Consider the following 15,860-nt stretch of genomic DNA (forward strand, 5'->3'; position numbering starts at 1 on the left):
CCCCCGCCCCCCAAACATTTGAGTTGAGAACTTGAAGAAGGTGAGAAAATTACTGTGATTCAGCAATTCCACTTCTGGGGTACATTCAAAGGAACTGAAATTAATGTGTTGAAAGTATGTCTGCATTCCCTTGTTCATTGCAACACTATTCATAATGGCCAAGATACAGAAACAATGTCTATCATCAGATGAATGAATAAAAATGTGACATACATACACAATGGAATACTATTCAGCTTTAAAAAGAATAAAATTCTGCCATTTGTTGATGATATGGATATATCTAAAAGATACTATGCAAAGTGAAATAAATCAGGCAAAGAAAGACAACATATGATTTCATATGTGGAATCTAAAAATATGATATAATAGAAACAGAGCAGAATGATGATTATCAGAGCTGAGGAGGGGGGATGAGCAGGGAAAAATTGGTCAAAGGATATAAAGTTTCAGTTACACAGGGGGAATAATTATAGTTAATTAATGTATGTTTCAAAATTGCTAAAAATAGAAACATCACATTACATTCCACAAATGCATTCCATTATTATTTGTTAATTAAAAATAAAATAACACCAGATGTTTAAATAACAGTTGAATAAAGACTTGAAGGAGGTAAAGAAGTTAGTTACACAGATACTGGGAGATGCGAGACAAGGTAAAAATAAGTTAAAAAATGTGGCATGCTAAAGAACTTAGGCTTGTATTCTGAATAAGATAAAGAACCACTGGAAAGTTCTAAGCACAGCAGTAATAATCTGATCATTTTTACTGCTGTGAAGATGAAATATGATAGGGAATAGAGACTAACCCACTGAAGTAATATAGGCAAGAGTTTATGGTGTCACTCAGAACAGAATGGTGGCAGCAGAGGTGGTAAGCAGTGAGATTTTGAAGGAAGATCAACAGAATTTCCTAATAGGTAGATGAGGGGTATGAGAGAAAGATAAGATTCAAGAACAACTGCAACTTTTTTGGCTTGAGTGTTGGAAGAATGGAGTAGTCATCAAATGAGATGGAAATAATTGAGGGTGCAGGTTTGTGGTGGGTGTAAGGGGTCTGTTTGGGGGAAAGAAAGGAACCAAGAGTTCAATTTTGGACATATTGAATCCAAGAGTGAAAATATCAAGGCAGTAGGAAGTCAATTTAAGAAAATAAAGGCTGTCCTTAGCATTTAAACCATTTTGTCCCATCATCCAAGATGAAGCCCATCTATACAAGCTTAAATTGAGTAACAAATATAACGTTTATAGTAAACTTAAAGCTTTAAACTGCTTTAAGACTTTTGGAAAACCTTTAAATAATAAAGACAGTGATCAATTGTGTTAAATACATCTAATGGGTCAAGTATTTACTCAAGAGTTAACCATGGGATTTAGTAACACAGAGGCCAATGTGTAGAGCAGCTCTGGGCAAGTGGAAAAATCAAAAATCGGAATGGGAAAATAGTAGGAAGTAGTATTCTAAAAGTGAGAAGAGAAATGGTGTAGATAAAAAGGGAGGAGGAGCCAAAATATATTTAGTTTATTGTTTTTAAATGGGAGACATGACAGCACTATTAAAACTAAAATATGTCACAAACCATATAGTTTTGGACAAAGTTCTAAGGCCAAAGTAATCTAAAAGCGACAGGTACTAGACTCAGTTCTGTCTTTTCAGGACTCTGTCTTTATCCAAAAATAGAATGCTGAAGAGGAAGAGTAGATCACTTGGATGCTAAAGTCATGTCCCAGGTGAATCACTACTCTGGTCTCCATCCTTGAGGTTCTGTCTAGCCAAGTTCTGCAAAGAACCTATACTTCTTCTCATGACCTTGTATAAGTTACTAACCCTAAGTCTCAGGTTACCTTGAATATAAGAGATAATACTACTTCATAGGATTGTTGTGAATGCTAAAAAAGACAATAAATACTAAGTGAATTAAAGTATGTACTACGTATCAATTTTTCTTCTCTACCTATCCCTACTTCTGCCTCTTCTTCCCATAGTGAGTTCATCCTTTAATGTTTCCCAGTGTGGTTATATGAACAGCATTTTGGGTAGGATGATTCTTTCTTTAGAACTGTTCCATGTATTAGAGAATGTTTAGTATTTCTGTTCCCTGCCCATTACAGGCTAGTAGTCTCCTGCATTCTTTGTGATACCCAAAACTATCTCCCCACATATATACTGCCAAACATTTCTGAAATAGTCAACAATGTTTTGGCTTTAACAGACACACTTTTGATAAAATACACAAAAATGGGCTAAAAGGACATCAAATATGTGATTATTTCAAAACAAAGCTTTAGAATTGCAAGATTAGAAGGTGAGACAACCTCGCCAATTAATTTTTTAAAGAGGTTAACTATTAGATGTTAGGCCCAAACATCTTTGGTTAAAACCCAGCTTTATTACTTACTGGCTATGTCAATGGCAGGTTATTAAACTTCCTTGTGGCTCAGTTTCCTCATCTGTAAAGTGGGTCTAATAATAGTATCTATTTCCTCATAGACTTATGGTAAGAACTAGATAAGGATTAAACATTTAGCATAATTCTAGGCACAAGAATTTGCTACAAGTGTTTGTTACTATTGCTATTTTTTTTAAATTCACGGTGTAGTAAGGGAAACATATTAATATAGGACTGACACAAACGTGAAGTGTTGACAAGTGCTATAAAAGCCTACAATGGGGGATGAGTATAGTTAGAAATCTTCCTGGAGAAACGTGACTGGAACTGAGAGCTGAAGGATGGATAGTTATTAGCCAGATAAACATATTTCAGGAAGGAAAACTAGTTTTGCATTTAGTAAATATTTATTGACAGGTATGTGCTAGGCATTTTTCCAGGGTCTGAGATAGGTTAGAATGTGTGAGTAGACTTCTAACGAAATGTTCAAGGGAATCTCTGTTTTCTTTTACTACAGCTGGAGAGTGCTGTGGAAGGGAGAGGACTGCATTAAAAGAACAAAACTGGATAAGGGTGGGGCCAGTTTTAGAATCTGGAATCTAAGCCTTAAGAATTTAAATTTGTGTTTGAGGTTAACTGAGAATTATCTGAGGCATTTTATAAGGTAATAGGTATTTCAGGACAACCACATAAAGGAGTTTAAGAAGTATAATGTTAAACCTAATTTTGTTTCACAACTTGTTATTAAATTTGAAGACAGAAACTGATCTTTTGTTTGTTAAGGTCATGTGTTTCTAAGAAAAAAATCAGTAAGCATAACTTTTCTTTTTGGTGCTAGGATTGAACAGGGAACTCACATGCTAAGCATGTACTCAATCCCTGGGCTACAACTGCAGCCTCAATTTTCTTAATAATGATGCCAAAAGTCAACAGAATCATCAAAAAAGTAACAAAATTCAAGCCTAGTACTGTGGCATGTGCCTATAGTTCCAGCTAATGGGGAGGCTGAGGCAGTTAGCTCTCTTGAGCACAAGATTTGGAGGTTAGCTAACCTGGGAAATATAAGGAGACCAGTTTCAAAATAATAATAATAATAGTGATAATAATAATTTGAAAAGTTTAGATATATATCTTCAGGGTGTAATGAGATGGGTCCTACATTAAAACATGATGCTTGCTTTCTTTGTAACATGGTTGACTAAAAGAGATTGACATTTAGTTGATTCTGAATCAGTGCAGAGAGTAAATTCCTTGAGTATGTTTAATATGAAGCAGTAAAAAAAAAAAATCCTAAATATTATCCATACAATAATCTGGTGATTTACAAATGATATTCAGACAAGTGTTATAAAAATAGTATTGCAGTCTCTGATATGTTTTGTCATATCTACTCCTAAGTGCTATTTTTTAAGTAGAATCAAAAGACCAAACTGGTAGGATTTCATTGGCAGGACTACAATATAAAGGATAAATATCTTCAATCCCATTTTATTTATTGGTACTGGGGATTGAACTCTCAGGGGCACTTTACTCTTAAGCTATATCTACAGTCTCTTTTATTTTGAGACAGGATTTCATTAAATTCCTGAGGTTAATCTCAAGTTTGTGATACTTCTTCCCCATTCTTCTGAGTTGCTGGGATTACATATGTGTGCTATACCTGGTTCACTGTCAATTTTAATAGAAGGATAGTTATCATGTCTAGGGAAAGTATGGTATAAAGACTAATGAAGGAACTTGAGATGCTAATATATAAAACAAAAAGGTTAGATTATATATCTAAGGTCCTTTCCTAGCTCCAAAATTTTATGGATATTGCATATGACTAGAAAAGGGTACAAGAGAATAATAAGAAATAACAGCTAATGTAACGGTTTTTACTTCATATCCCTAGTCTTTTGTAGAGAGTCTGGTACAGTAAGTTCTCAAATGAATGACAAACAAATGAATTAATCAACTAACTACATAAAATATACACACAATTCAAAAAGCAATGTAATCTGTTCAGAGCAGAGATCCTCAGAGATTTTCCCATAGAAATTAAAAATATATACATATTTGCTTACTTTAAAAAAGATATAATTGATAATAAAGATTGTATATATTCAAGGTATACAATGTAAAGATTTGATATATTCATTGTATAATGATTACCACGATAGATCTATCACTACCCATGGTGTACATTAGATCCCACGAACTAGTTTATTTTATAATTTAAAGTTTGTACATCTGGACCAATATCTCTTCATTTCCTTCGTCCCTCAACTCCTAGTTGTACTCTAGTTGCCTACAATAGAAGATCTCAAGTCTTAGTAAAAGAGTTCTCAAATGCATGTTGAAACATAACTGATGATTTTGCTGTGCCTGCCCCACATCACACAGTAGCAACTCTCAGGAAACATGTTATTAAAAAAGCTTGGATTAAGTCTGTATCGTGATAACTAGTGATAATGAGCAATGATGATTATCATCTGAGTTTACTCTATGTGTCAGGTGTTATGGTAAACATTTGATATTCATCATCTCCTTCAATTCTTATAATAATCATATAAGGTGGGTTCTATTACTATTTTACAAACACAGGGGCAGTCTTGGGATAAGTAATTTTCTCAAATGATATAGCTAGTCAGTGGGGAGCCATTAAGTGGATTCAAATCCAAAGGCCATGTTTTTACAACTATGCTCTACTAGAATCTGCAGAGAAAGCTTCCAAACAATGGCACCAAAATAGACATATGTGAATTATGTTATTCACAACTTGTTATTAAATTTGAAGACAGATACTGATCTTGTTAAGGTCATGTGTTTCTAAGAAAAAAATCAGTAAACTCAAATTTGAATTCTATTCTGATTTGACAAGAATTTCTTAGGACTGGGAACTATCCTCATCTATAGTGTTTAACTTGACCTACTCTTTGAATAATCTTATTATTAGAGCCACTGTTTCCACTAACTTCATTAACTCCCACTAACTGATGCATCAATCAGGAAAGAATGAAAAATTCTAGTGAAGGGAAGGGCATCACTGATAGATGGGCTTTTTAAAAATTTTAGTTGTCAGAGTTAACAGGAGAAAATCCATTTTATTGATTTGAGGTATATCTATAGTAGGACAAGATGTAATTTTAAAATGAAAATTTTATGTGCTTGTAAATACTTTTCAATAACCAAAGAGATTGATCACTGTTAAAAGCAGATACTCTTTTCTACCAAAACGGACAGTTCTTACAAAATAATATAAACGCAGTAACAATCTAGTCTTTGAACTTCATATCCTATACCTCCAAAATTCATGAAAACCTCCCCAAACCAGTCACAGCCTGTGACTGTGCAGTGAAATGACACCAACAGCTAGAACCTGTTGAGTATTTAATGCTTTTTACCCAATTATTCCATAGTTATAAACTATGGAACAAAATTAGTTCTCATCAGATCATTTCTTTTTCACAAGAGTAGTTCAAGTTAAAGTGCAGCAGCCTGTTTTGGTTTCTTTGTAACATAGGGGTTAATTAACTCCTGAAGTCTTGAATTAGCTAAAGGAGAAACCATAGGACTGATGCTCAGCGCTCACAGGCACTCTCATTTGCAGAGCACTTTGCCAGTGTAACTCTGAAAGTCCCTTAGGTAGTCAGGACAGGTTTTACCTTGAAGCTACGACTGGGGCTAGGAGCTGACTCCCAATGGAGCAGTAGCACAAAGCTAATAGCTGAACCTCGCCAGCCAAAAACTTTATGCGGTCATGAACGAAAACTCCTCATTTGATAGTTAAGCCCAGAGACACACTTACATCTGCATCTGAAATAAAACACTCCAAATTTGGAGTCCAGGAACCTCACACTGCAAGGTGCTGGACAGTTACAGTCCTATGCCAAAGTCTGGGAATAAAGCCAAGATACCCTAGAAAACTTCCTGTCGAAACTGAAGGCAGAAGATCGCTGCCCTTCCTGCAGAGAAGTCAGGCTAACCCATGCTCCTGGTTAGTACTGGAGTTCTTTCCGGCTTTCACTTTCTCCCCAGGGACAGGCCCTCCCCCCCCGCCCCGGCCACCCCCCACCGCCCCGGCCACCCCCCACCCCCTTAACGCTTCTGTTTGTCAACAAGACCATCTGGTCCTCTAGACCTGAGGCGGCAGCCGGACCCCCGCTCCCAGTAAGATAGGTTATCAAAATCAGCGTCAGAGGGATCACAGTTTTCTCTTCTAGTACTTCTTACTCACCTTAGGCCCGGAAGAGTTTACCGCGACTACTTCACTTCAATGTCCGCCTCCTGGCGCTTCAAACTCCACTACAAGATTCAAAACCAAGCCAGCTCCTTCAGCGGCTCTTTTCATTGGCTGCCGTCATCGTGACGTCACTACGTCTGACGTTGCCACGGCACGCTGCCTCTTGGCGCCAGGAGGCTCAGTGGCGCGGTGGGGTGGAAGCGGCTTTTCAGTGCGTCGCGGTGGCAACGCGCGGGGCGGTTTCCGGAGGCGGTGGCCGAGGTGGGCGGGGCTAGACCGGAGGTGCAGGTGGGACACAGCCACCTGGGATCTTCACTCGGCCAACTGATCAGCAGGAGCAGGGCCCGGTCTCAGAGTTCAGGGTGTGAGTGAGACATTTTACCGGCAGGGGTTGGCGTGTGCCCTCTGCTAAGTGGAGAGGCGGAACCTGTTGGGTGTGGATTAGTGGGTTTTGGATATTTATTTTCTTCTTTTCCCTCTCTGATTAGTGAGGCAGGGCTCATGCCTCTGGGGGCCTTTTCCCCCCGAATTAATTAGAAATCCAGGTCCCATGTTTAGAGGGCCCATGGCTTCATTTCTCAGTACTCCCGGGCCTACTACCTGGTTGAAGCTATTTGGTGTTTGCTTGCTTTTTACATTCTTTTAATGATGGCATTACGAAATAAATTTATTTAAAGCTGTTGGCTTAGTTTGTTATTGGATGAAGTGATAATTTTTAAGTCTTAAGATTGTAGATATTATTTCAGAATGTACACTTGAAAAAGACAAAAAGTACTTGGAAAAGAATGAGAAATATTTTTGCTAAGATAACTCGTCTTCCTTTGTAAAGATATTTAAATTTTTAATTTTATTGTATTTTTGCAGTGCTGGGGATTGAACCCCCGAGCCTCATGCATGCTAGGCAAGCCCTCTGCCACTGAGTTACTGAGTAATTTGAATTTTATTGTTCTTCATATTACTGTTATTGTATCCTTTCAGCAAATATTGATTGTAGATTTTAGGGACACAGTAGTACACGGTAGGGTCAAAATCCCTACCTTCTTGGAGTTCATATTCTAGTGATCCAGTATCACTGTATATAAACAGAATTCGACAATGCAGACAATTATAGTGAAACAATGTATGGGAATCTCAACAGATTACGGACCTTATGATTCTTCAGTAGGCTGAAGAAAATCAGAGGCATTGTGTATTATATGTGATGCATGTTGTATGATTGTCTCTGAACACTGGGTAGATCATCAATAAAGCTACTATTTATTTCTCACTATTATATGCATTTTAGCTAATGGAAGTTATTTGAAGCTGGATTTGGCAATAAAATTGAGAAACCTTTTTATTTTATTTTAAATATGTCCTTATTGTATGGTACTTTACCTTTGACATTTCAGGTATTTTATTAGTCACTTTATGTATTTTCTTATCTCATTTAATTATAAAAACAGCCCATGCAATGTATATATCATTACTTTCATTTTACCAAGAGAAAACAGAAGTTTCAGAATACCCATAAAGTAAAATACTTGAATTCTACAAACAAGCCAACTCAGAATCATTTGTTGCTGAAATACTTTTTAGGTTAAGTAACAATAAGATGATATCCTAATCTGAAAATATGCATTTCTTACCATATTCTTATAAAATTGCATTTATTTTTGGTGAATAAGTAAATGTAAGTATTTTTAAATTTCATGTTTTGACATGCACATTGTGTTGGCTTATCAGTTTTACAGCTGTTTCCACACCTCATTCAAGTATTTATTTTTCATTTAACTTCAGTTCAGCTACACTTGCCATATAGCAGTGTTGAGAGGTAGACTGTATTCTTAAGGAATCTTATATTTGATTAAAGCAGACTGATTTTGACATTACAATCAATGCCATGCTGTGCCAGCTGACTAGTCTGAAGTTTGGCAAGATATTAAGGAGGTATAACATAGGAAAAGAAAATGGGTATTTTGTAATGAAATGAAGGAAAATAGAATCCAAACTTTCCAACCATGTAGAGCTAAGGAAACATAAGTTCCCACATTTTGTTAGAAATTGGAGTACTTTATAATTTACAGTCATGTTATTGGACCACTAATTTATTTTCATAGTAAATCAAAGAGTCAAGGAGAAAATGGAAAGTTAGATTTAAAATTGCCTCAGACATTTAAAAAAAGATGTAAAAGCGAATTTAAACATGGCAATGGTGAGGTCTTATTTATTCCCCCCAGGAAGGTCCTTTGGAAACTTCAGCGCCTGCAAGACTCTTTCACAGCTGGGGCTGGAAGCAACGGAACGAAAGGCGGACAGTCCTCTGTTGCTGGGGCGGACCTGGCTCAATTTGTCCGTCCTTGCAAGATTCCCCCAGGGCTGGGAACTAGACGTGTAGCCCTCTCAGGTTCTCCGGCACCATAGTGGTCGTCACTGGCCCAAGTTAGAGGCCGACTGAGAAATCTTCGTGCCTCAGGTGAGGAGAAGGTGGCCGAGTTACCGGTGCTCTTTTGGAAAGCACTGTGCCTTAGGGGAAATCCTAGGAGGTCGCTTGATTCGCCTGGGCACAGAATCCACGCCCGTCCTCAGCACGCGTTCCTCCTGGGTTTTCCCAGCAATTTTCTCTTGTCAGAGTAATTCTTGGGCAAAAGGGTGTATTCTTCCATTTCTTTAGAACCTCTTTCACTTTCTCAGCGTTCGGGTGCCAGCCTCCAAATCGCGTTTTTTGCATTAAGCATTGCCTTTTGAAACAGGATTTCCGTACAGAGGAAAACTGATTAATGATGGTAATTGTTAGCACGGTGAGGAAGTAGTCTTTACAGGCATCACTTATTTTTTATTTTTTTTTTTTGTTCCCACAATTAAAAGACTCACCTCGCCAATTTTGTGTCCTTAATTACTAAACTGAAGTTTGCTGTAGAGAAAAGTTCAATGAATTTGCTTTGGACATCATACAGTTTGCTCCTGAGTCTAGGTTTACTGATTGGGCTTGGTTCTCTGACCACAGGAAACTTAAAACAATCTTAAATGATTTAAAATGGTGAGTTCTTAGACGAACACAGGAAGACTCTGGGTAGTCTAGTAGGACACTGTTACAGAGAATGAACTCCCTTTACAGCTTTCCCTCTTACATTTAAAAGAAAGTATTCTAGGAAACAACCAAAGAGGAAAATGAGTCATTCCTAGCCCTTTCTCCATGTTGACCAAGTTAGTAGGCAATCAATTCATGGTTAAATTTTAAGGCTTTGTGCCTTGAACAATGAATAAATATATAGGAACTGAATACAGTAGAAAAGAATCATATGCTGGCTATAGCATTTTTAAAAAATATATTCTTGTACTTGTTTTTTCCCACATGGTTCAGATTTCTATGTTAGAAATGATGCTTCCTTTAAAAACAATTTTCAAAATCAGGACATAGAGTGTAATTCTGTTAAATATTCCAGATTCCACTGTTTAGGCCTATTGCAATATGTTTTCTATTAGCTACCCCATTCTTATTTCCATCTGAAGCAAGAAAATTGAATTCATGAGATACTACACATACATATTCAACATAAGGTATCATTAAATTACATGAGTGCATTAAATAGTTCCTGTGAGTGAAATTTATGGCATGGGGATTAAGACTTTAGACTCTGGGGATAGACTGCTTATATTATATCTCTCTAGCTATGTGAACTTTGACAAATTATTTAGCTTCTCCATTTTCCTCATCTGTAAAATGGGACGAATAATATCTAACTCCAAGAGTTATATGAAGAATTAAATGAGTTAGATCATGTAGTGTTATTAAAGTAAGTAGAACGTAGTGCTAAATAAATGTTAGGTATTATTTTGAAAAATTTTAGATACAGTAAGTTAAAGAGTAGTTAGAATTGCTTTGTATACATAATTAACAATTTGGCCAGTTTGTTGATGGGTAATATCCAGAAATTTATTTAAAAATCTCATTTCTAATTTATCTTTCTGTGGCTACATTTTTTTCTATGTCGCATTACCACATAATTCTGGGAATGATAAAAAATTGACTTTAAAGTAATATCTCATTCATGTTACATATGTATAATGTCAGATATTTGTGTTCCACAGTTTTAGTCAATACATGTGATTAATTCTTCATTTTCTATTGCAAAAGGAAAGTAAGACATATTTAAGTGTAATTTTGAGACCATATGTTTTTTTGGTGGAGTCAATCAGGTGAAATTTCCTAAAGCTAGGGTAGATAAAAATGTTTATTCTGTAGAGTCTGGAATTTATCTATCCAATCATTTTTTTTTCCTAGGAATACTTATTAAGTACATAGTGTACACCAGATTTCTATGGATACAAGGGTATAGGTCTTATTCTTAAATCACTCAATCTATAAGGAAAGAAGAGTATGATTAACTAGATATTTATTATGGTTGTATTAAAAACATCAATTGAAGCCTGTTGCATAAAACAGTGTTTTCAAAAGGTCTTCTGTTAATGTTTACACAAATAACATTTTCCCCCTCTGCATTTAAAAGAATTAAAATTGTAGAAGAAAATAGAACACATATAATAAATTTAAAAAATGTGTCAATTATTTAATTACTTGATTTTGGGGCACAAGGAAAATTAGAATGTGGGGGTCTAGGGCTGAAGCATAGAGGTAGAGTGTGTATGCTTAGCATGAGTAGGCCCTGGGTTCAATCCCAAGTATCAAAAAAACCAAACACACAAAAAAAGGGGGCTATGAAATGCCAAGATGTGTTCAATTGTGCTAGTTGTAGTTTAAATGGATATATATACTCCATTGATACAAGCTGTGGTGAGATAATTTCTTCAGAGACTGTCCAAGAGAAATATGCAGTATTTTCAGAGACTGATCATCTTTTTTTTGATTTACATGTCTGGCCTTTTTTTCAAGGATAGTCACTCTTACAAAGGTAAATTAAACATGGAAATTTAACAATATGGAAAAAAAAAACAAAAGATCTTGAAATAAAAGATCACCTTAACATAAACTAGGATAGTCATAATCCCTCAGTCATTCATAAATAATTTTGACTCATCAAATTCACTCTTTAGAACCAATTAAAGTTCAAAAACGTGAAAAATTACTGAATAACCACTTTTCATATCCTCATGGTTAAAACACTAATGGTCTTAGAACTTATTAGGCAACATTAAAAATTATATTTGAATTATGATTCTTCATTCTCTTAGAGTCCTTGTTTCATATAAGGAGGTTAGTCACCTTACTTATTCACATAATGACTCTTACTTTTTTTGATGTATTAAATAGTTCATATTAATTTGCTTTTCCATAAGTATAACATTCTTCTTAAAAATCCAACAATTATCATTTTAAATTTCTTTTCTAGACTTGTTGAACTACAGAATGCTTCGATACCCATATTTTTGTAGAATGCTTAGAGAATATTTTCCATGCTGGTTGAAATCTGGCATACATAATTTAGGTGTTTGGTCAAAAAAAATTCATACTACAGCAGAAAGATATAATGAAAATGAAACCCAGGAGCAAACATATCTAACTGGAGATCAGAAGTTACAGAGATCTCAAGATATAGATTCTGAAGCCATGGCCAAATTACATATTCCAGTAATGGTGGATGAAGTTGTTCATTGCTTGGCACCAGAAAAAGGGCAGGTGAGTAGATTTTTTAACCTTTTTTTTTTTTTTTTTTATTGAGATAATTCCACCAGTTGTAATACTAGTCATTTTAAAGTGTATAATTCAGTGGTTTATGGTATATTCATATGAGGCTGTATCGTCATCACTACTATCTAATTCAGGAAGAGTCTCATCACTCCAGTAGGAAACCTCATACTCATTGACATTCCATCCCCGTCCTTGACAATCATTAGTCTATTTTTTGTCTTCATGGATTTGCTTATTCTGACATTTTATAGAAATGGATTCATATAATATTTGGCCTTTTGTATTTGCCCTCTTACTCAGATTTTGAAGGACATTTTGCCCCTTTTATAGGATTATGTACTTTGTTCCTCCTTTTGTTTTTTCCAGGAGGGGAAAGAGGCTGGTGCTAAATATCAAATACAAAGTTTTATACATACTAGGCAACATCTCTACCACTGGACTACATCTCAGCCCTACTTTTTTTTTTTTTATGGCCAAATCATCCCATTGCATGGATATGTCTTATTTTCATTATTCATTTATCAGTTGATGGGCATTGATATTTTTTACCAGTTGGTAGCTGTTGTGAATGTGATTGTTAAAAGCATTTGTGAACAAGATTTTGTGTGGACATATCTTTTTAATTCTCTTCAGTATATGTGTAGGGTCAAAATTTTTCCATGCTTAATTCTTTGAGGATCCACCAGATAATTTCCCAGAATTGATTTTTTATTTTTTTATTTTTTGTCAAATCATAGTTTAAAAGGAATGTTGGCACAAACTGGTTTTCTTAACCTTAGTTTTCCCATTGCCTCCTGTATTAGTCAGGGATCTTCAGAGAGAGAGAAAGAGAGAGTGTGTGTATTTGCACGTTTGCGTGCATGTGTGCTACTCCATTTTCTGTTACTATAACAAAATAACCAGGGGTTGGTATCTCTTATCAATAAGAGATTAATATATCACAGTTTTGGGGGCTGAAATTGCAAATAACCTGGCACTGGCTCTCGTGAGGTTTCCATTGGGTATTTGGCAGCATGGTAATGGCATTATGGGGGAAACACATGTGGGAGGGAGAGATTACCTTGTGAGACAGAAAGGTAGAGCATGAGGAAAGGCCATTCTTGTTCTTTTTATTGCAATCCTTTTGGACGAAATGCATCTATTCCTTATGAGAGTAGTGCCCTTAAAGACTTAATATTTTCTCTGTGTGCCCCACCTCTTAAAAGTTGAACCACCTTTGAACATTACCACACTGGGGACCACACTTCCAAAATATAAACCCGTGGAGTACAAACCACAGAGGTGTGTGTGTGTGTGTGTGTGTGTGTGTGTTGTGTTAGTTTTTATGTAGACAGTAGTTCCCTTTTATCCACAGAGGACACATTCCACAATCCCCAGTGAATATCTCAAAGGTGGATACTACCCAATTTTATACATATTATGTTTAACCTCAGCATTTGATTTTTTTTTTTTTTTTTACTTCTTATTAAGTTGGGAACATTTTACCTTTTTTGCTTAAAGGAAGCACCTTATGGCTTTTCTTTGACATATCTAAATTATCAGTACTCTGGTTGCTATTATTAAGTTTAACAAGGTTTACTTGAATAAATATACCAATGCAACATGGTGACAATTGATCAAATCACCAAGGTCAACAGAGGGTGAGTGTATACAGCGTAGATACACTGGACAACCCGGTGAGTCATGTCCGGAGCAGACACAGTAGAACGGTGGTGGAATGCTGTGAAATTTTCATCACACTATTTGGATTGCTGCACACCTTAAAATTTATGAATAGTTTCTTTTTTTTTCTTTTTTTTGATACTCAGGATTTAACCCAGGGGTGCTTTATCACTGAACTATATACCCAATTCTTTTTATTTTTTATCTTGACACAGGGTCTTGCTAAATTGTTGAGGCTGGCCTCAAACTTGCAGTTCTCCTGCCTCAGCCTCCCGAGTGGCTGGAATTAGTAGGCGTGTATTACCACAGTGGTTGTTTATTTCTGAAAGAAATCAGAGGTTACCATGGTCAACTGAAATTGTACAAAATGACACTACAGATAAGGGATGACTAATTATGTGTTTGTGGTCAGGGGAGAGAAAAAGATTGAGATTGAGATTTTAAAGAATTGTTTCTTGTAATTGTGGATTCCTTCATCTGGGGGTAGGCTGGGACACTGGAGACACAGGGAAGTAGAGTTAAAGTTGGAGTCCAAAGGCAGTATGCTGGTAGAATCCCATTTTATTCCATTGCAGGTCAGTCTTTGGTCTATTAAGTCTTTTCACTGTTTGGGTGAAGACTACCCACATTATAGAGGGTCAAGTTTCGGGTACTATGTCCCAAGCAAGTTGATGTTAGAATTAACCATCCTATCTATCTTATAGTATTGCTAGCAGGATTAATAAGGTTTTTATTTTATCATCTAACAAAAGCATTAGATGATAGAATATCCAAAAAAAAAAAAAGCTGTAAACTTTTCTGATAATTAAGTACATTCACAAATGAAAAATTTATCATAGCAAGTTTTCTTTAAATATCTGCTTATAACTTAATACTGACAATATTCTTAGTGTACTAACTTCAGAAATAGAATCCTTTATTCTAAAAGATGTTTTTTCCTATGTCACTTTTTGTTTTTTCATTTTAAAAGTCACACCTTTCTTCTTTTTACCAGCATACAGGAGAACATGTAAGTTTAGTGTAGATTAAGAGGAAAGATTCTTTAACTGGACTGATTTGGTCCAAATCTATACATGTGCACAAATGCACAGTCACATAGAGCCTTTAAGTTCTTGTCTGTTTGTTTTTGAGTCTTTGAGTCAGATCATACAGTTTTTTAAAATTAAATTATTTATTCTAATTTGTTATACATGATGGTAGAATGCAGTTCATTTCATATTACACGTATAGAGCACAGTTTTTCAAGTCACTGATTTTACACAAAATATTTTCACCATTTGTGTCTTCATACATGTACTTAGGGTAATGATGTGTGTAACTCATTCCACAATCATTCATGCAGTTTTTTAAATTTTTTTTTTTTTTAGTTGTAGGTGGACACAATATCTTTATTTTATTTATTTATTTTTGTGTGGTGCTGAGGATCAAACCCAACGCCTTGTACTAGGCGAGTGCTCTACAGCTGAGCCACAACCCCAGCCCTGGATCTTGCAGTTTTAATTAACTTAAGTTCTAAAATATATGCATAAGTTAAGATGTACTAGGTTGACTAGATGTTGCTCATATACAAGTCATCAGTGACAGAAAGTGGGTTTGCTTCATCATGAAAATATTCTTTTCCTAACCTCACAAAGTATATACATAACAATAAATCACACATTCTTTTTTTTTTTTTTTTTTTTTTAGAGAGAGAGAGAGAGAGAGAGATCTCTTTTTTTTGTAGATAGACACACACAGCACAGTGCTTTTATTTTTATGTGGTGCTGAGAATCGAATCTGGGTCCCGCCCGTGCTAGTCAAGCACTCTACCCTTGAGCCACAATCCCAGCCTCATCACACATTATTAAATGAGTTTATTTGTGTAAAGTGTCTAGCTTAATGCTTTTACATAGTAGGGGCTCTAAAATACATATACATAAAATGTAAATTTAAAAATTAGGTAAAACGTTCTG

The 15,860-nt window shown here is 35.6% G+C and overlaps 2 protein-coding genes across 3 annotated transcripts in view; one reads left to right on the forward strand and one right to left on the reverse strand.

Moving 5' to 3' along the window:
• The window catches only part of Kif18a (kinesin family member 18A), a 66,954-nt gene extending 60,264 nt beyond the window's left edge, over positions 1–6,690 (reverse strand). Inside the window, exon 1 of the mRNA XM_076844288.2 lies at positions 6,612–6,690. The gene's annotated coding sequence lies outside the window, so the exon portion shown is untranslated. The remainder of the gene's footprint in view (positions 1–6,611) is intronic.
• A 109-nt stretch (positions 6,691–6,799) lies between these two features.
• The window catches only part of Mettl15 (methyltransferase 15, mitochondrial 12S rRNA N4-cytidine), a 220,074-nt gene continuing 211,013 nt past the window's right edge, over positions 6,800–15,860 (forward strand). The window contains exons 1-3 of one of the 2 annotated variants that reach the window (XM_076846996.2): positions 6,800–6,878; positions 8,837–9,072; positions 11,948–12,234. In XM_076846996.2, coding sequence (XP_076703111.1) covers positions 11,965–12,234 — 270 coding nt within the window. In that variant the 5' untranslated portion in view covers positions 6,800–6,878; positions 8,837–9,072; positions 11,948–11,964. Of the gene's footprint in view, positions 6,982–8,836; positions 9,073–11,947; positions 12,235–15,860 lie in introns of both variants that reach the window. The other variant, XM_076846995.2, reaches the window with a different exon arrangement.

This window comes from Callospermophilus lateralis, chromosome 2 (genome assembly GCF_048772815.1).
Source record: "Callospermophilus lateralis isolate mCalLat2 chromosome 2, mCalLat2.hap1, whole genome shotgun sequence".
Classification (NCBI taxonomy): domain Eukaryota; kingdom Metazoa; phylum Chordata; class Mammalia; order Rodentia; family Sciuridae; genus Callospermophilus; species Callospermophilus lateralis.